General features: G+C 43.0%; 1 protein-coding gene across 1 annotated transcript in view; it reads left to right on the top strand.

Moving 5' to 3' along the window:
* Positions 1 to 21872, top strand: part of KIAA2012 (KIAA2012 ortholog) — a 126910-nt gene that overhangs the window by 44656 nt on the left and 60382 nt on the right. The window contains exons 11-12 of the mRNA XM_061148997.1: positions 3763 to 3831; positions 12747 to 12823. Of these exons, the coding sequence (XP_061004980.1) occupies positions 3763 to 3831; positions 12747 to 12823 (146 nt within the window). The remainder of the gene's footprint in view (positions 1 to 3762; positions 3832 to 12746; positions 12824 to 21872) is intronic.

The following is a 21872-nucleotide window of genomic DNA, read 5'->3' as shown; positions in this document are numbered from 1 at the left end:
GTGTGGCTGATGAAATGTGAACAGAAGTTATGTGTACAACTTCTGGGTCATCTTCTTAAAAAGAAACCACTGCCCTCCTCCTTCTCTTCCTCCTCTGCTTCCTCTTCTTTCCCCTTGGACTTGGTGGTAGTGGTGAAGTAACTTCAAACACATGGAAAAAGGCAGTGCTCTAGGGGATGATGAAGCCAAAAGTTATAAGGAACCACAATGCCCGGATAACTTCATGGAGCTGAGCCACCCCGGTCTAGCCACCTCCCTCAGGACTCTTACCTGGAAAAAAAAAAGTTTATCTTGTTGAACCTCTTTGTTACAGCAGCTTGTGTGTGTGCTCAGTCATGTCCTAATCTTTGCAACCCCATGGACTGTAGCCCGCCAGGCTCATCCATCCATGGAATTTCCCAGGCAAGCATACTGGAGTGGGTTACCATTTGCTCCTCCCGGGGATCTTCCCAACCAGGGATCGAACCAACGTCTCTTGCATCTCCTGCACTGGCAGGCAGATTCTTTACCACTGTGCCACCTGGGGAGCCTACAGCAGTTCACCACGTTCCTTAATATGATGCAACTATGACAAAACCTGCCATCCTAGTTTTCTTTGCTTTGTGATAACCAAACCAGATCATACACGCAGTACATCTTGTAAAGCATTAAGTAAAATTCCAATATAAAATGTCATTGGACCTAAAACAGAAAAGACACATGACACTGGGTCTGACACCTCTATCAATGGACAGGATGCCTACCATGTTCAAGGGACGGAAAAGGATGTTAATACCAAGAGCAGACATCCTCAGGCACCTATGTCATCTCATTCCATCATCCCAATAATCCGATGAAGGGAGTATTTTCATTCACATCACAGGTGAGGAAACTGAAACACAAGGTTAACCCCCTTGCGCACAGTGATCACATCTGGGGAGCAGCTCAGCATAATTGTTCCCAGGCCCATCTGTTCCAGAAACAGTGCTCTTCTCTTTCCACTGCCCAGGGCTCAGCGCAAGGCCCTGTGGCTGCTGCCTTCAAAGACTTCACAGCCCACATGAAAACAGATTCACCAGCAACTGACTCTCCCACAAGGCAGAATGAGGTGAGCGTTGAAACAGTGGCCTAAAGAACAGGATGCAGGGGCCTTGGCGAAGGTGTGATGCATTCTAACCTTTGGGTTGAGAAAGGATTTTTGCAGAGGAATTCCCATTTGCACTGACGTTTAAGAAACTGGTAGAAGTAGATAAACAAAGAAGAAAGACATGACCCAGCTTGGGATCAGCATGAACCAAAGAGATAGGAAAGCAGAGTCCATGGGGGAAATGATGAGTGGCCTGTAAGAAGGCCCTGTGGGGCAGGCGTAGGGGGTTTAGGCGGGGAGATGGGGTTGAAAGGCGCGCCAAGACCAGGCCAGGGAAGGCCTTGTGCACCAGAAAAGAGCTGAAATGCTGCTTTTTAGGCAACAAGAAACCACAGATGCCTGAGGAGGGGTGTCAGGAACAGGGGTGCCAGCAGCAGGCAGGAGAAAAGGCCAAGTGCTCAGACGACTACAGAAGCATCCAGACAGCAGCTGCCAGGGGCCTGAGTGGCAGGCAGTGGGCAGATATAGCAGACGTGGCAAGGGGACGGCCCCCAGGGCCACCAGCCGCATGTGGGGAGGCTCATTGGCACATTGAATCTGAGCAGCCAGTGACAAGCCTGTGTGTAGTCTCTTCACAAAATTGGCCACAGTTCTCATCTCCCAGGTGGCACTAGTGGTAAAATACCTACCTGCCTGCTAATTCAGGAGACTTCAAAGACTTGGATTTGATCCCCGGGTTGGGAAGAGCCCCTGGAGGAGGGCATGGCAACCCACTCCAGTACTCTTGCCTGGAGAATCCCATGGACAAAGAAGCCTAGTGAGAGACAAGTCCATGGGGTCGCAAAGAATCAGACACGACTAAAGTGACTTAGCTCATCCTCATCTCCAATTTTCTACTCAAACTACCATTTTCTGTTTTCGCTTTCAGTTAAGAGGATTACTTTGGGTGGGGGGGATGCACATGCATCTTGGGTGCTATAATTAAGGTAAAACAAAAATCCAGACCACGGAGCCCAAGTCCCCCCATAGGGGAACCCACAGGACCACAGTCTTTTCCCGTGTGGCCCTCGGTTCCCACAGCTCCCTTGATTTAAAGTCAAACTCCCAGCAACATGCACAAAAAATAAATTCCACGGTAAAAATAAACTGCCTCTCTGCTTGTCATGCACCGTGGCTGTTTTCAGGCGTATGTGCTCTTGGGGAACTGGTTGAGCATCCCTACAGAAGACTGGTAAATAACAAGAGTTCTAAGGAAAGCCCTGATCGCAGATTCCCTGGAGCTGTGAGTGAGGAAGGGGCAAGCCGTGATGGAGAGTGTTTGTATAACCCTCCTGCACCCTCTCACCCTGACACACATTGAGCTTTCTCTTTCATGATTGTTTTAGCCTCTTTTTCCCTTCCAACCACCGACCACTCAATTCTTTGAGGGAAAATTAACATTCATTATGCAATTTATCTCTCTCCTTTTAATCCAGCGTGCCTGTCTCCAAGGTCCCTACTCAATAATTAATGTTTGTTCTCATTTCCCATTCTCCAGAGCATCTATTCTTGAACTGTAGGGTCAACAATTAACACTAATTATGGCTTTTTCTCTCTCCAGTGTTGCCTCTCAGAATCCCAAGTTGCCCTGTTCAGCCTAGGATATGTGTGTGCTGTGGCTGTGTGTGTGCAACGCGGGGGTGGGAAAGCGCCGAGGAGCAGGCTTTTCCAGGCCCCACCATGGTTTAGCAAATCAGCAAAACCAAACATTCTTTTCTGGCAGTGTCTCTGGTATATGTATTATTAGTAATGAGATGATGAAGCATATAAATACAAACATGTATAGGGAAATGAGTCAGGGCAGGGGAGTTAGATAGGCCTCAAAATCTTTTTCAGATGTGTTTGATTCTCTATGACCTTTTTCCTCCCTATTTCTATCTTTCTGATATCTCATACCTTTGTCTCTCTGACACACACACACACACACACACACACACACACACACACTTCTCATTAAAAGACCCATTTCAGATCCACTCAGTTGATCTCTTTGCTATCTGTTACCTCTCCCCTAACTGCCTCTCTCTGACCTGTTATCCTAATCCTCTTCAGCCATTATTTTAACTAGTTTTCATTTTGACTGACAAGGGCAGCTAGGAGAATATTTCTCATCCAGAGTGACTCTGAAGAGATTGCAAAACAAATTCATCAGGCCTGTACAAAAGCCTGCCTGTCTTTCTGGCCGGAATCAGATGGGCTAGAAGCCCTCCTGTCTCCCTGGTCCAACCCTTGAATTTGGCTACAGCTGGAGGCAGGGGCTCCTCACGCTTGTCTGTCATCCCCCCATCGCTGCCCGCACTGGGGCCCCCACGGCACATCTGCTGTTCAGATCTGGGGCATCTCCTCACAGCGGGTGTCAGGAGTTAACTGTTTCATGTTCTTGTTCTGTCACAGGTTCTCCGAATTTACACGTCACAGTACCTACAGGCTTTCACCCTCAATGCCTCAAATAAAAATATTATTATTTCTTACATGCTTTTTAAATCCTAGATCAGCCTTCCCTCAATGATGGCATCTAAGGGTTTTCAAAACTAATTCATTAGGAGACCTAGGCATCAAGCCATCCCACTGTGTTTTCCCCCATCTTGGTGTAAGGAAAATAGCTTTTTTGCAAGACTTTTTTCCTAGACTCAGGTAAAACCCTTATTGTTTTTCAGCGTATGAATCTATCAGTTCAAATGCCGGCCATCGAGAGGAGGAATCTAGTATTCAGCATCTTCTAAAAGGTAAGATTTTTCCCCTAAAGAATCACTTCTACTTCTCCTGTGTTATTGAACTCATATACATTTTATTTCATCCCCAGACCTCCAGAAGCACACAGTTTCTCCCCAAATATAGCAGTAAGTAGGAAATAAGATTCGTTTCATAGAAAGTCTGAGAAATACAGCATTCTCTAGAGTTACTTATGGGCAGTCTTGGTGCTGTGGTCTGAGTGTAAATATTAGGGGAGAAGAAAAGTCAGACCAAATGCCTGTGCTGAGCTGGCTCCCAGAGGAGAATTTGCACACATGCCCTGTGGGGTTTGCAAATGCTGCACAGTTCACGTTATAACGAGGCGAGGATTGCCTCCCAGGGTTGGGCACGGTTCAAATTTCACATCCACAAACTAAAAAACTATCTGGAAAAGGTTCTCGGGCTTGTGTTCTAAATGCAGGAGTGAGGTCAGGTCTGCCTCTTCCTTGCTTCCTTTTCCATTTCGTTTCCCCCGTGGAGAAATAAGCAAAAACTGGGAGTGTAGGTTTGACTTTGAAGATCATCTTCCAGCTGCTGCGGCTGCTGCTTCTGCCTCAAACCAGGGGGAAGGATGATCATGTAAAGATTTTTCTCTCACTCCTAAAAATAGTCTTTGATTAATAGAGAAGTGTGTGTGGTCTTCCTCACTGCTTATTTTGGGATAGGCAGTGATGAATCCTGCTTGAGAGACCTGCTATAGCAACAGGAAGTGAGGCCACAGAGAGAGGGCTGGAGCCAGATGGGTGGAGGGCACTGGTTTTGCGAGAGACCGCAAAACTAGAAGGAGAAAACACTGTCACATGCTTGCCAATGTCAAAACCTGTAAGCAGAGGAGCAGCAGAGAGCCTGGCATTAGTCCTCTCGCCATGCTCCTTGGGTGGACATCCTGATCGTGGTCGGAAGAGTGCCGGGGTCAGTTCTGTTCATTCTCGCTTGTTGGGTCAGAACTGGGCCAAAGCAGCTCTTCTTAGGAGCCCTCCAGGGAAGGGTGATGACGATGAAGATGATAACTCCCATCGCTGTCTGTCTTCCACATGCCAAACACTGTTATGAATGTTTCACATTCGTTAGATCACTCCATCCTCATAGCAATGATAAGAGGTAAATTCTATCATTGTCCTCACTTTTCATCTAAGACAAGGTGGCTCAGAGAGGTGAAGTGACTAGCCCAAGGTCATACACCTAACTGGTGAAGCTGGGATCTGAACCACAGGAACATGTATTTTTAACACTATGCATAGTTAGTGGTGATGTCAATCTAAACAGGCATGTTTCCCAGACTTACAGAATCAGAGAACAGACCTGTGTTTTCCAAGGGGGAGGAGGGGTGAGGAAGGGAAGGACTAGGAGTTTGGGATTAGCAGAGGGAAACTATGGTATAGAGAATGGATAAACAACAAGGTCCTACTGTATAGCATAGAGTATTATATTCAATATTCTGTGATAAATCATAAGAGAAAAGAATATCACTTTATTGTAAGGTATATAATCACTTTATTGTAAAGTAGAAATTAACACAACATTGTAAATCAACTATCCTTAAATAAAATGTAAAATAGAATAAACAGGTATGTTTACGCCTAACATACAGGAGTTTAGGAAGTTCCTGACTTAATAATGACTCACACTAATAAATGATTTCTGTTGCACATCCTTTTCATCTTTCAATGACCCTTACTCAGCATCAGACACTTTTTTGTGGATAACACCAAAAATGATTTACAACTTTTAGAGATATGGAAAGAAGTTGAAATGAAGTCAGAACAGTTTGGGAGAACCAAACTTCCAAGACAGATTATCAAGCCAGATAAGCCTGTTTACAGGGTAGCTGTCCAGATCAAAAATATTCTTCCTAATATGGCTGAAAATGGTACCGTTTCACTTTATTCTACTGTTAAAATCTCTCTAATAATAGATTCACTTTGAATTCTGAAGTAGTCTCTTAAAAGGTTGATACTTCTGAGAAGCTAACAGTCATTCACACTTTAGTAAAAATGTGTTTAATCAGGTAACTGTCCTCTCACAACCTGGTGAGAACAGCTGCCCTGAGTGACTAAAAATTCTGATGGGATGGAAACAAGGTTGGAGAATTTGGGAATAAGTGGAGCTTTAAGAGTTGAAACATTCCTGGTAGTTGTGGTACATTGGAGGGCTTGGATGAACAGGAAAATATTAGCTAAATGGAAAAAGAGACTTGAGAAGAAAAGTATAGGAAGGGAAGTGGTAAAGTGCCAAAGACAAACCTGAGCTATTTCAGAACCGCCCCATGGCAAGCTTTGTATCCAGGGGAAGGAAAGAAAACTTCTAATTCCTTCTCTTCTCTATTCCTAGTAACTGAAAGACCTTAGGCTAATGCAAATCTCTTTCTCATTTCCAAGCTTTTGAACACACTGTTCCCTTTGCCTGGAGCATAATTCCTCATCTCCTTCTGTCCCCTGACATTTGTTTAATTGTGGCAAAATACACATGAAATAAAATTTTCCATCTTAACAATTTTTAAGTGTACAGTTCAGTAGTGTTCAGTAGATTCACATTGTTGTGTAACCAGTCTCCAGAACTCTTTTTATCTTGCAAAACTGAAAGTCTATCCCCATTAAATGACAACTCCCATTCCGATGGGACTACCCATAGAAGCATAGAGTACCTGCTTCAGGGCTTAGAATAGAGGAAACTTATTTGTTCCCTTGATTTGCTCAAAGACCCTAACAAAAAATTCTTACATCTCTTTAAACCTAACACTCCCCATTTGTTTTTAAGAAAATGGATGTAATACTACTCTGAAAATACCAGATACCCGCTGGGATTGAGTTTAAAGAGCAATTTAAAACATCTATTCATTGGAATCTATAGAACTTTAACAACTTTTTGTTTTCTTGGCCGTTTGATTTTAAGGAATAGTTTTTGTGACAATTGTTCCACATATAGATGTAGTTTTGATGTGTTTGTGGGAGGAGGTAAGCTCCACATCCTTCTTTTCTGCCATCTAGATCTCCGCCCCAAGGAATATTTTCAGATAAAAATGATAGGATTTTTAAAAATTATATAGATGACAGACTTTAGGTATTTATGTACTTGAAGGACAGTTTTGACTATTTGCAAGTGACTTCAGAAGTCAGGGACACATACAATCTATCATTTTACAGAGGTAAGAAGTCAAATTATAGATGTGGCCAGGCTAAGAGATAGAAGCTAGCCAGTACACTAAAGCAATCTCAGCCTTGTGGTCTATATTCACTGTAACATCTGCAGGAGCTCTTGTGAAGTTAATTTTTTTTTTTTAAAGAACATTGTTTGCTTCTTTGGGGCTGTATTGAGTCTTCGTTGTTGCCCACGGGCTTTCTCTAGTTGCCATGAGCTGGGGTTACTCTTCATTGTGAAGAGTAACACAGGGGTTACTCTTCATTGTGATACACAGGTTTCTCATTGAGTGGCTTCTTTTGTTGCCAAGCACATCTTCTAGGCTTCAGTAGTTGTAGCACGTAGGCTTTAGTTGGGGTTCTCTGGCTCTAGAGCACAGGCTCAATAATTGTGGCACATGGGCTTAGTTGCTCCGGGGCATATGAAATCTTCCAAGACCAGGAATCGAACCTGTGTCCCCTACACTGGCAGGTGAATTCTTATCCACTACACCACCAGGGGAAGTTCTTGATTTTTTTTAACGGCCCTAAAAAATATACCAACTGCTGTGACTGGTAATGGAATTAAGAGAAAGTGAAGTGGTCTAACAATTTGATGATTCTCTGCCAAAAATAGTTTTATAAGTCATTCAAATCCTATATATTTATCAACTCATTAAGAGTCTGAAGAGCCCCCCCTCTTTTTTCATTTTTAGTTTAGTTTTACTGGGGATGTGATACACACGAGGAGTATTCACAAATCTAAGGATTCTTGGAATGCTCAGGAAGTGTCCTTCCTATAGTAGCAGGATCCACTGTCCATTAAGTGTATGACATGCATGAGGGATCAGGGCCTTGCTCAAGCAGTGAAGTCATGCTTAGCACAATGCACTTTAAGGCTGGTATGGATTTCAAGATGTCTGTGTGTGTGTACCAGCTATAACAAAGTTAAGAATATTAAGTTTTGTCCTGTCAGAGTGATAAAAAGTGATATTTTATTAACTAGTAATCCATAAGTACTGTTTTCTGTTTCATCACTCTCCACACATTTGTGTTACCTTCTCATAAAAAAGACCATAAAGAAGCATGAGGTTTTCTTAAGGATTTTTTTTCTCCTGGTTTCTCTCTCGCTTCTTTCACACATCTCCCTATGGCCAGAGGACTTACATTTGCGGCCATCTTCATTCCTAGAAATTCCTCATTTGAAAATTAATGAAGACACCAGCATCAGAACACGTCCAGTGGAAAGAATCCTAGAAAAAGCATCTGTTTTATAGGACACATAAAGATTGCTTATTCATTCATCCAACAAACACTAACAGACCATCTACTAATGCCAAAAAATGTGCTGGGCATAAGAAAAGAGTTGAAAGATAAAGTCCATGCCTTAAAGTCATCCAGACTAGTGGAGTGTGCTGAGAGCACATGGGAGAGAACAGGCTAACTCAGTCTGGAGGTTAAGAAGGCTGAGTTTCTAAGGATATATATAGGAACTAGCCATATCAAAGATGAAAGAATGCTCCAGGAAAAGGGACCATAAGAAGGTTAGAAAGCATGGTGGCATGGGAGAAATGTAAGTAGCTTGTAGTGCCTGGACCTCAGGGTACATTTAAGAGAGGAAGTGGCAAGAAATGCTGCTGGTGGGGTAGACATGAGCAGATCATGAAGGCTCATAGGTAGCAACTAAGGAATTTATCCTAAAGGCTGTGAGATACTGTTTACACACAAACTGACATAACCAGGTTTTTATTTTAGAGAAATGACTCTCCCAACTATGTAGACAATAGATTGAGCAGGGTAAGACCAGAGATCTACACTTGCTTGAAAGCAAGTGTCCAAGGACAGTATTTTCCACAGAATATCGAACCGAATTGATTGGCCACTCTGTATGTAGCTCCACCTTTAGCCTCTTCTTTGAATTCCCTTCTTCCATGCCATCTTCTACCACAAGTATCCTTATTAGTCATATGAGGTATGTCAACTGGAGGATTTATAGTGTAGTTGATATTTTATTGCTACACAACTTGAATATCAATTTGCCTTCCATCTGGGGCTTGGTAAACTGCCATGCACCTTTGGACCTTTCCATAAAAAGTAATTTATGAACTTTTGAGAGAAGTTGGTATTCCCAAAGCTAGACTCTTAAGACTGAGTTAGCCTTGGTCTAAGAAGATATAAGTAAGTTAAAAAAGTTATTTCAAATTGGAAGAAAAATAATGTCCTTGCATTTAACTAGACATTTCCATATTTAAATCCAGACTGACTCATATCTTCTAGATCTGTCTACTTGGCTCTTTTAATAGAGCTCCCTGGGGTATGTCTTCAGGCTGGAGACTTTCACAGGTCTTAAGCAACTGTTTGATATTCCTATCTCATCCTCCTCCTCATCCAGGAAGATTTAAAGTGAAAATGTGTAGCATAAACAAGACCTTAAATCTTGTTCCAAGAACTTGATAATGACAATACCAAAAGGCCATCTTGGGTCTTGATCTCCTGCATTAAACAAACAGGTTCAAGATTTATTATAACACAACAAAAACTCTACAGGTCATAGGCATCTTGAGTCATATCATATAAAATAAAGTATTTTTAGATACTATTCTTAAGGAGAGGTCAGCAGGGCTATGTAAAGGGGCCAGTACTATCCTTCCTTTTATGGTTTCATTTCTACTGGAAAGACTTTTTTTTAACAATCTGGAATTTGCCTTTGCATTTTCCATTTTTGACCAAAAACACAAAACCACGAAGGTACGAAGGCTGACTTTTAAGCCTCCTCACACTGGTTTCTACTGCAAGTCCACATGCAAAGCTGTGGGAAGGCAGAAGTACTTTCTGAGATCTGTTTGGCATTGGATACATCCCCTCAATGATGAACCGCTGCAAGTTATGGGGGCAGTTCCATGAGTGAACATTAGCGGTCAAAGGGTACTCACGCCTCAGAAACAGCATGGTGGGAAAAGATGCTATGCATAATTTAAGAGGCTCCCGCCAGCACTTTTGATAGCTCCTGCCCTTATACCCACCAAGCGTTTGACCCCTTTGGAGCCTGCAGGTCTAACATTCTCTCACAAGTGCTGACACACAACTGGGAAGGAATCAGGTGGCCCACTCTGCCTGATAAGGTGCCTTTCAGTCTCTATTTTGATATCAGATGAGCATCCTATACCAACAGAAATAAGTATTCAGAAACAATCAGAATAAATATGGCCATGTTTCATTTTTATTTACAACAATAAACAGCTTGGGAATTAAACGTGGCCAACATAGGTCGACTAGCAACAACAACAACATAGGTTGAAATTGAAGGAAATTTTTAATATATTTTTATTTGTAATTGAAGGATAATTGCTTTAGAATACGGTGTTGGTTTCTGCCATACGTCAACGTGAATCAGGCATAGGTATACATATGTCCAGGGCTTCCCAGTAAAGAACCCGCCTGCCAGTACAGTAGACATAAGAGATGTGAGTTCAATCCCTGGGTCGGGAAGATCCCCTGGAGGAGGGCATGGCAACCCACTCCAGTATGCTTGCATAGAGCATCCCCATGGACAGAGAAGCCTGGCAGGCTATGGTCCATAAGGTTGCAGAGAGTCGGACATTACTGAGCAACTAACACTTTCACTCACTTTCATCTGCTTTACCTATGGTAGTGTATAGTATATATTTCCATTCTACTCTCGAAATTGAGGGAAATTTTAAGGCACCTAGTATCAGATGCTCTTTGCTGTTTTTCAAGTTTTGAGTGTTTGCTGAAGGATCCCATGATTTGAAGAAGGCAGAAGAGGTTTGGGATGAGACCCCACCTAGTAAGGGTCATCTCTGAAATTGCCTGATTATCTGGCAGGAATGCTATCTCCTTGCTAAAAGCCTGCCGCTAGATTAATGCTAGCATTTGAAAATCTACTTGGGTCCGATGATGGGCAGCAGGGGAAGGAATGTATTTTTTGTTTATCTCTTTGGTGGCAGAAATGGTCATCACAAAAAGACTCTGAGCTCCCAGTTTCAGGCAGGCCTGGAAGTTGTGTAGTCTGTGGTCTGTGAATGTACACACCAGCTCAGGAATAATGGGAAAGAACTGTGCCTGTATTCACAGCCAGTTGCCTGCGATGGTTGATGGGTTAGTCAGTTTCTTCAGCTTGATAAGAGGGGCAGATCTTGCCACATGGTTCAGAGAGGAAGTGTTACCACCCCCATTGCTCTGTCTCCCAGGAATGCAATTTGAGTTGTGTCTCCTCCTTGACAGCTTGGACCTCAGTAAATTACCAGGGTCTTGACCCAAGAGATGGAGAAGTCTTAAGCAATTTTTCAGTCTCCTATCTAAAAACGTGTTTACATTTCTTGAACTCTGGCTGACTGATTCATTCTCCTGGTGTTGCAAGAACTTTCCTTATGCATTAGAATTTATAAGTTTCTTTTCTAAGAGACTCATGGTTCCTTCCAAGCCACCGTCAAGTGAACCTCATCGCAACGCAATTTTGTTGGGCTGGATTTGTCCAAAGGATGGATCAGGGCCAAGCAGCTGTAATGTGGCAAGATCAAGTGAGGCTAACAGGAGGAGGCGTGAGGTGGAGGGGAAAAGTAGGAGATACTAAGTCAGGAGGTCTGGGTTCAAGTTCTGGTCTCACGCTCTTTCAAGAAATGGCCTTGAGCCAATCACATGAAATCACTCTCTGGGCCTCAGTTTCCCCAGTTATCTCAAATAACAAACGTTTTCAATCTGTGCAGAAGCCATTTTCCAGCAGGATAGAACAGCTGAGAAACAACAGGAAAGGGAAAGGGAAAGTCAGCTCACAAAGAAAAAGCAGAGGCTTCAGGTCAAAGAGGCAAAGATACAGAATTACATATGGCCGGACTCTTCACAGAACCACTTAGGAGTAGCAAGTATGTAAAGAACTTTGTGTTGGACACTGGTCCAGTACAGGAGACTAAAATCCTTTTCAGAGGAGCCATGCACTTAGCTGAATCTGTTCCTCAAATAAACATTCCTTTACAGACATGAAATTTACTTTCTTTGGGGAAAAAAAGAAAAACAAAATAAATCCTGCCTCTAGCAGCATGAAGTTTGAGTCAGGCAGTCTTGGACTCAAATCCTTACTCAAAACCTCACTAGTTGCACATCCTTGTGTGGATATCTTTATCTTTTGAGCCTCAGCTTCCACACCTATAGAGAGTATGACAGTACGACCATGGTGGAGAGTCGTGAAGGTTACACGCCAGCCCCATGTGGTTGTCCGTTTGTGCCTGCTTCTGGGTGAGCGGCAAGATTTCCGTTCGTCCCCTCCCACCAGCCCCGTTTTGACCTTTGCCTTTGTTTGCTTGCCTTTCCACCTCTCCTGTTGCCCCTCCACATAATGAGGAAAAGGGAAGGCTCTGATCTCTCTCTCTGGAAGGTTGCAGAAGCATTTTCCTACTTCAGTGAAGTAAGATCATACAAAATTTATATTCAACAGTATCAGCAGATTTTTTTCCATCAATATTTCCTTTTTAATTTCAGCTTTCTCTGAATTTTAGTAGCACAAAGAATTTACTTTTGTGCTTTTAAAGAGCAACCAAAACAAGAAAAATAGAAATTTGAATATAAGGTCTATAACACTTTATTAAATGGAGCATTTAGACTGTGTCTATAGAGGTTACATGTGTTATTTGGTAAGTAAATATGAATGCCATAAGTATGTGTGTGTTTATAGTCTTACACATATGAACTAGGTGTGTATGTGTATGGTATATATAAAAATTCATGAGACCTATATCTGACAACCTTGACCCTTTTCTCTCTGATTTTCATCATAGTAAACACTGAATCCAGAACAGATCTTCATATGAACCTTAATGAGACCTCACCTTTGACTCAAAAGCCAGAGAATCAGGTACAGTATTGATTCTGCATGAGCAAGTGACTGGGAGTCGGGACTTTGAGGTTCTTGTCCCTGCTTGCTGTGTGACCGTGGGTGAGATTCTTCACCTCTCTGGGCCTCATTTGCTTCATCAATTAAATGAGACAAGTAGACTATAAAATCACAGAGGTTCCTTAACTCATAGACTTGGAATGTCTTAACTCAACTTGAACTGTTTTGTCTGGCTCTTCATAAGCGCGAATAAGCTGAATAGGCCTTTCCCTGACTTCTGCAAAGTCAAAAGGGAACAGGGAAACACAAAAAGGCATTCTCCATGGAGGCAGTGAGGACGAAGACTTTGTGCCAACGGGCCTGTTTTTTCCTACTCTAATTCTCATTCCTAATGGGGAGAGAAAATAATAGCAACTAAGGAAAAAATGCAAGGAGACTGTGAAAAAAGGAGAAAAATGCTTTATCTGGGTGGATTAAGAATACTTATTAGTGATTCGAGGACATATGTTCACAAATATTTATAAATTAGTTCCTTCAATTAAAGATTTGAAGCCAGCTCTGCCTTGAGATTCACTCTAGAGAGGTAACTCAGGGTATTTCCTAGATCTTCGCGGGTCTCAGCAGCCACAGCACAGCCCAGGGCTCTCCCTGCTGAGTGACAGCCGGGGCAAGGGGGGTTTGCGGGGGTGCCGGTGGTTGAGAGATGAACCAACATGGCCTCTATTTCTCCCTTATCTCCAACTTCCTGGCTTTCTCCTCTTCCCTCACACTCGTTAAAAAACAGTAATAATAAAAGTAGCTTTGTTTCCCTGTGTGTGCCTAGTTGGTTCTGAGGAAGGACCTGAACTCTCGCTGTTAGGACCCCAGGCCTGGGTCAGGCCTCCCCTGAACTAAAACACAACTGAGTCGACCCTTCCTGCTACTGAGGACCCACACAACCAACCTTTGCATTTTTTTTAATGTGCCTGCTTTGAAGAAACCCTTTATAGGGAATGTGGAAGCTTTTCTTTTTCAAGAGAGGCTGTGACTGAGGAAAATATGCCGTATTTCAATAATTCCACAACTCCAGAGGCCTTGCAAATGCTTCATGTACTCCAAATTCGCACAGCCCCGTCGTTATATTCCAGGAGACCTCATATCACCTGCAATGAGTGGCTCAGCCATGTCAAATTAAATCCTAGACTGAATTATTAACCTTGCTGCCAGAAAGAGGAACACCAGACCCAGGGTCTTCAACTCTAACCCTGGGTTTCCCCTGTGAGGCTCTGGTAAACCCACTCACTCTGAGACTTGCCCGCACCCCGGCTTTGTGAAAGGACGGGAGTTTTTCCCACCAGAACCTGTTGGTTTGTTCAAGTCGCAGTAGTCTTACTTGAGAAGTAGCCCCAGAAAGGAAAGCCATCAAGCAAAGTCTAGGAAGTCTCAGCAGCCTCCAAACCCAGAGAAAATGGGGGTAGGGTCTGGGGGGGGAGGCGCCCTCCACGCCTTCCTCACCCCCTTACTTCTTGAGGCTAATGGCTCTTTATTAATCGCTGACTTCAACTTTAACTACTTCCTCAACCTACTCCATGTAAATGGCTAATTTCATGTTTACTATAAAGCATCTGGAAAGGATTTAGAAACAAATTTCTGCCCAGCGGATTTCAGTTATGTACCTTGATGGGCCACTGACAAACATAGTAGATTCCTTCCACTGTCGCCTTCCCTCTCTGAAGCAGGCTAGGATATCACACAAAATTGATCTTTATCAGCGCCAGCAGTTTCTGCCCTTCTTTGCTTGCCATGAATCCCCACTCCCACCCCCGACTCCCCCGATCCCGCCCCTTCCCACCCCTGGGATCTGACCGTAGCAGGAGTTCAGTCACATAAGATACTTTTACTTTTTTTACCAGTGTGCTGAAAGGAGGGGGGAAAAACCCAAAGGTGGAGTCTTTTGGCATCACCGTGCTTTAAATGAGAAGTCACTCACCTCGATTTGGGAAACAATCTCTGACGGGTGGGTGAGACAGACAGCCGGACCGCGCTTTGCAGGACGTGCCTGGGCGCCTGGATTTGCCCGGTTCCGGAGGCTGCCTCTGCTGCCCCCTAGTGGCTGGAGTTTAAACCTCCGCTGCGCGTTTCCGAAGAGGCGGTGTTCGCCCTGAGGATGCGGAGCAGGCGGAGAGCTCTTGCCGCCGGCACACAGGATGGCGGGCCGTGGGCTCGCCCCTGAGGCGCCTCTTCCGCGCCTGGCCGAGAATCAGGGCCTAGGCGGTAAGTCCATAAACAGAGATGAGTGGCACCCGACATCAACAACTTCCTAGGAGTTGAAGGAGGGGGTTTAGTTGAGGGAAGAGTGGGGAAGAAACCTACAAGAGGAAATTCGGAGATGAGAAAAGAAAAAAAGAAAAAGGAGACAAGCAGACCTGTTTCAACTCCAAGCTCCCATTTCCTCTTTCAAATGAGCTGCTTCCCCGCTGTGAACAGAATCAAGTATTTATGAAGGCATTTTTTGCATATTAATAGCTGCATGTGGAACATTTCCAGTTCTGAAGTCCTAAAGGTATGGTGCCCTTTTTTAAATGCAGGTCCTTCAAACTCCTCACAGAATTTGGTGTTCTTCTTCACATGTATTTTCCTTTCTGCCTTGTGGCTCCTCCTAAGGCATTTCTTTTGATTAAGGGAAATTAGTTCCTGGGATACCGTTAGAAACGAAGCCCTGCTCTTACCTCGGTGGCTGACCTCAATCACTAGAGCAGATTTTCCTCTTCCCCAGGGCCTCTCTATGTAAGAGGCCAAAGGTTGGGTGAGGTGAGCGGAACCTAAAAAGATTATTAAAAGTGTAAATTAAAATTCTATACGGAAGGGTTAACATATCTTTCTTCAGAGGGGAGAAAGTAAAACTTTCTTTAAAAAATAAGAAAAATAATTATAATTGCAGTAACTACAATTGCTATCTATGCTTGGTAAAGATCACATTCAATTTTAAAAGAAAAATATTGGGCTTCTCTGGTGGTCTATTGGTTAAGAATCTGCCTGCCAATGCAGGGGACACAGTTTCGATCCCTGGTCCCAGAAGATCCCACATGCCACAGAGCGTATAAGCCTGTGAGCCCCCTGAATGCCCTAGAGCCTGCGCTCCGCAACAAGAGAAGCTGCCACAGTGAGAGAAGCCCGAGAACCGCAACTAGAGAGTAGCTCCGGAAAGTCTGTGTGCAGCAACAAAGACCCAGAGCAGCCAAAAAAAATAAGTATATCTTTTTTAAAAATAAGAAGAAAACAAAACCAATTAGAAAAATAAGCAAAAGACATAAATAATTCATATGAAAAATGATAGTAATAGAAAACAAATATGGAAACAATATTCATTTCTGAGTAGCAATTTAAATTCAAATTGAAAAATAAATAAATAAATAAATTCAAATTGAGGCAAACTGGAGGTACAATTTTATATCTGAGATATGTGCCACCTCTCACCTTTTTTTAATGATAACACCCAGTACTGTTGAGTTTTTGGCACAACTGGTACACTTATAGACTTCTGGAGGGTTGTAATTTGATTCAAACCACTTGTAAGGAAAAATGGCAATATAATTTGTATAACATGAAAAAATATTCATACCCACTGATTCAGTATTTCTGACTTTTGGGGATTTATCCTAAGGAGATAATTCAGCAGGGGAAGAAAAAAAATCGAGTGAGGATGTCCTAGAGAAAAACTGGAAACAATCAGAGAAACAATTCAATTAATTGTGAGGGGTTTAATTCCGGCATTAAAAAAAAAAAAATGATGCCTGTTCATCCTAGAAATGTGATTTAGTACAAAAGGTTTAACACAGGGTTTCTCAACTTCAACACTCTGAGCCAGAGCTTTCCTGGGCATCGTAGGATGTTGAGCAGCATCCCTAGCCTCCACCCACTGGGTACCAGTAACACAACCCGCTCTTCCGTGACAGCGTCTCCAGTCTTTGCCAAATGGCCCCATGGAAGGTGAAAATTACACACACCCCAGCCCCAGCTCCATGTTGAGAACGTTAACATTGTTAACGTTCTCAACAATTTCATTTTAAAATTGGAAATCAAAGTGATGTCAACTATGACTGCAACTATATTTAAAAAAATTACTGTATCTGTAAAGACTTGCAAATAATACACCCAGAAGAGCACAGTCATACTTGTTTGAAATTATGAATATGTTGGGTTGAGTTTTTTTGTTTTATCTTCCTGGTTTTTTATTGTTTCTCTTTCTTTTCTATTTTTTCAAAATTCTTTCTGTAAGGAGGAAAAGTGGGACTATGAGCAGAGCTGGTTTTATTCAAGCCTAGCTTAAAATGATCAGGAGTCACAGTAAACAGCAAATATACAGCAAGTGAAACAAGGCTCGACACCGTAGCGCCATTATTAACTACTGTTAGTTATTTAACCTTAATTAGGTTTTCATTAGATTATTAGATAGGACCATCAGAACTCTCCTCTTAAGGATCTCAAGCCCTTGTCGGCATTTTATCCCTCTGATCCGAGACTTTGGGGAGGCAACAAATTCACCTATTTTTCTGAAAAGTCTGGATCTCAGAGCATCAAACTCTAATCATCCAGATCCATCTTTTTAAGCTGGGGTCTAGACAGGCCCTGAGCCCACTGATTTATCGAGTTGTCAGGGCAGAAAGGTTGTCAGTAAAAGAGTATCAGAGTACAAGCTCAAACTTTATTAGATTCTCCAAGAATCACTGTGTCTCTGTTTAAAATAAGACAGAAACCATCTCATCAGTTTTGACATTGTCTGTTCTCTCCCTTTGTTAGGGAGAGCAAACATCCTTTCTCACTTGCTTTATCTTGGGTTTTGTTGTGTTGCTTTGTGGGGATTAGAACTTTGGTAGTATCCTAAAAATCCTGTTAAACAAGAATTATGTCTCTTTTTCCCATTTCACAAAGCCACTTCTGTTTCAACCTATACTGTCTTCTTGAGTTCAGATTTCATGAATGTACATCAGTATAAATTCATATTTGATCTTGTGTGTCCTAAATTTACCTCTTTCAGATTTCCAAGAGCAGCCTGTAATTCTAGCTCACTAAGGATTTAGGTTGAATAAACCTATGTTTACCCCATCTGCTTCCTTGGTGGTTTCACAGATGGTGTTCATATCCCCTTTCAGCCTTCCTGTTTCAGGAGAAAAAAAGAACACCTGTAGACACACTAAGTTTTTGTGCAAGGGTACAAAGGTAAGCTTTTGTTTCAGTGTCCTTCTGATCCGTAGCCTGCCTTTTGTTGAACTTTTTAGCTGTCATCTTAGAGAACAAGCTACTACTCTTTAAAGACAGACTTTTTTTGTGTGTATTCTGCTCTACTCATCCTAGCATCTCACATGTTTGGGACAGTTCTTGGCATATGCTACCTCCTGAAAAAAAGAAAAATTGACAGATAAATCTCTTACTGACATTAAGGTCCATGTCCTAGATGGGAAAAACCTCTAAATAGGATTCAGAGATTGCAGGTTTTTTAATACTTATTTATGTATTTTAGTTGGCTTTGGCTGTGCCAGGTCTTAGATGCAGCATTCAGGATCTTCCATCTTTCATTGTGGCATGCAGGATCTTTAGTTACAGCATGCAAATTCTTTTAGTTGCAGTGTGTTGGATCTAGTTCCCCAACCAGGGATCAAACCCAGGCCCCTACCATTGGAGGCACTGAGTCTTAGCCACTGGACCACCAGGGATGTCCCAGGTTGCACTTGTTTTATTTCCAAGGAAATGATATGGAAGTTCAGCTCCCATTTCTCTAATCACTCACACCATCTCAGAATACTTCCTGCTGTTGGTTGCCATGATTTGGCATTTCATGCTCTGAAAACTTTTGGTCTTGTGCACATGGGAGATGTCACTAGGCCTACTTCTTAGAGTCTTTTTGAGGCTGACAAGTGAGATTGGACCTAGCAGGAATGCCAGGGAGAATTAACCATCTGCATCTCCCCTTCCAGAAAAGTACCCTTTACTGCTCACCTTCTGTTTCTCATTTCTGACGGCATGGCATAGCATTTCCGGAGCTCCATGCCCTTCCTCCCCTCCCCAGCCAGCCTCTCTCTTCTCCCTCCTGCTTTCTTTCTCCCTGGTTTTGTAAATAGCTTTGTTTAGGAAACTTGATTCAAAGGGTTTTGTGTTTTTTTGTTTTTTAAAATCTAAGCAAACTTCATCTTCTAGTTCAGTCTTCACAGGATTACTTTGTCAGCCCAAAAACTCTGTTGACAATGTAAGGGTAATTTACTGAGAGGGATTTGTTTTTAATCACCAAACTGAGGCTTTTGTTTGTTGAATTTTCACTGCAGCTATTATTTATTCCAGTAATTCTGTATTTATTGATATGTTGGCTACTAGTCTGACCAGACACAATATGTGTCTGATTTTCTTTTTTATTTTTATTATGGAAAATTTCAAATGCAGGCAGAAGTGGAGAGAACAGTATAACAAACCCCCATGTACCTATCATGCCTGCATGCATTTGTGCTTAGTCATATCCAACTCTTTGCAAGCCCATGGACTGTAGCCCACCCAGCTCCGCTGTGCATGGAGTTTTCCAGGCAAGAATACTAGAGTGGGTTGCCATTTCTTACTGCAGTGTACCTATCATAACCTTCAACAGTTATCTCTACATTACCAAGAGGGTCTTCTTAAATGGTCATAGCAGCCATTGTTTTTGAGGTTTACTATGGGCAGGGTTTAGGATTATCTCCCTTAATCCTTACAACAGCCCTATGAGATAGGTGCAGTTATTGTCCCCATTTTACAGATGAGGAAACAGATGTCACGACACACAGGGCCCCATTTAACATGCAACCTGCAGTTGCCAAAAGGCCTACTGGTTTGGGAATCCCTCAAAGCTGCTTTTGATGCTTGGACAGCAAGGAGATCAAACCAGTCAATCCTAAAGGAAATCAACCCTGAATACTCATTGGAGGGACTGATGCTGAAGCTGAAGCTCCAGTACTTTGGCCATCTGATTCGAAGAGCTGACTCATTGGAAAAGACCCCGATGCTGGGAAAGATTGAAGGTGGGAGGAGAAGGGGACGACAGAGGATGAGATGGTTGGATGGCATCACCGACTCAATGGACATGAGTTTGAGCAAACTCTAGGAGATGGTGAAGGACAGGAAAGCCTGGCGTGTTGCAGGCCATGGGGTCACAAAGAGTTGGACACAACTTATTGACTCAACAACAACAAAGCTGATTTTAGATCCCGGCTTCTTCTGTACTGACTGGGGGTTTATTTAACCTCTCTGAGGCTCGATTTCCTCATCTGTAAAGGAAAATGACAGATCTTCCTGATGGCCAGGTGGTTAAGACTCTGTGCTTCCAATGCAGGGGGCGCAGGTTTGATCCCTGATAGGGGACTAAGATTCCATATTCTGCACAGCGCGGCAAAAAAAAAAAAAAATGAAGGACAGTGGTAGTTCCCTCATGGGGTCCTGACAAAGATTAGATGAAACAACATATGGAAAAGGATTAGCACAATGTTGTCACTAGGCAATCCTGATAAATTACAGTAGTAATTATTACTCTAGGCCCTTGTTCTCTGCTTGAAAACTGCTATCAAGCTGAATTTGGAGCTTGTAAGCAATCTAAGTGTTCACATGTGGAAAAGGAGAAGTTTGAATGGCAGGAATAACTTAAAGGACTATGAGTCAGTCTACCTATGGCTTACCCACTCCACCCACCTTCAACCCCCAAGGCAAGACACCCCCCACCCTGCAGGTATCCTCCATACCATCTGGAATTTTTTGTTTCATTCTTCTATGTAATCCTACCTGTTGCACTTCCCTTTGGGTTTCTCCTATCCCATTGTGGATAGGAGATGGGGAGATGTTTGTTCCCCCCCCCCACCCGCCCCCGCACCTAAGGGAGCACAGCAGAATGCCAGGGGGAAGGGGAAGCAGAGATTTTGTAGGGGGTGAGGGATCCTGTATCCAGCAGTGCCCCAACTCCCCCAGAAGGTGGCTGCCCAGAAACATTGAGAGGTCAGAGGTCAGGAGGGCAGTGGAGGGGAAGGGGACAGGAAAGAAAAGGAAGGATGTCTTTCTCTTCTACCAGCCCCGTGCTGTACAACATTACTGGACTAGTTCAGCTCCTCAGTCTAGCTAAATTATGGCCTAAATAAGTTTTTAATAGATCCACGTGGGAATCAAAGCACCACAGGAAACATTTCTTTTTTAGTGAAAGTTTCATTTTTTACAATGAAATCAGTTTGCAAGTTGAGATCCCCTGTCTCCCAGCTGCCAGGGTGGAAAATATACACCACAGTCAACATATCACAGAAGGCACACAGTTGGGGGTTAAAGTTTAGGGTTAGAAGGAGCTAGGGATTTGTTCAGATTACCTGCCCCACAACCCACCACCTCCCATCTCCCCATCTAAGTCTAAAACAGAACGTGTCATGTCTCAAATACAGGCAGAGTTCCAGCCTGCATGTGGCCAGACATCCCCTCACAGAAAAAGCTAGTTTCCATCTCCCTTGGGGCAGAAGAGATCACTGTTTTGGCTTAAATTTTTTCTCCTCCAACCCCTGCTAAGCCAGATAAACAATGATTCTGTTGTGTCAACAAAGCACTTAATTAAACTGAGGACAATATCAATGAGAACTCCCGGATAAGATTTTCTTCCAGATAGTTGAAGCCTTGGAATTCAAGTGTCCTGCGTTTCATTATTCCAAAACTCTTTGAGAACACTGAGGTAGGGAATCTGAGGCACCACGAGTCTCTCCCAGAAACTAAATCTAGAGATTGCTGTGTTTCTCTTCCTGGTCTAGTGTTTACCAGCTATCAGGCTCATTTGTAAATGCTGTGCGCTCGGCTGTGTCCAAGTCTTAGAGACCCCATGGAGCTTGCCAGGTTCCTCTATCCATGAAATTTTCCAGGCAAAAATACTGGAGCAGGTTGCCATTTCCTACTCCAGGGGATCTTCCCAAACCAGGGATCGAACCTGAGTCTCTTGTGTTTCCTGCATGGGCAGGTGGATTTTTTTTTTTTTTTTTAACCACTGTACCACCGGGGAAGCCCTGTAAATGCTTAGGAAGATGTAAAATCTCCTTCCGTAGAAGTGAGG

The sequence above is a fragment of the Dama dama genome, chromosome 8, assembly GCF_033118175.1.
Source record: "Dama dama isolate Ldn47 chromosome 8, ASM3311817v1, whole genome shotgun sequence".
NCBI classification, from domain to species: Eukaryota; Metazoa; Chordata; class Mammalia; order Artiodactyla; family Cervidae; genus Dama; species Dama dama.
Note: the sequence above shows the minus strand (reverse complement) of the source record. Positions and strands in the feature narration are given on the sequence as shown.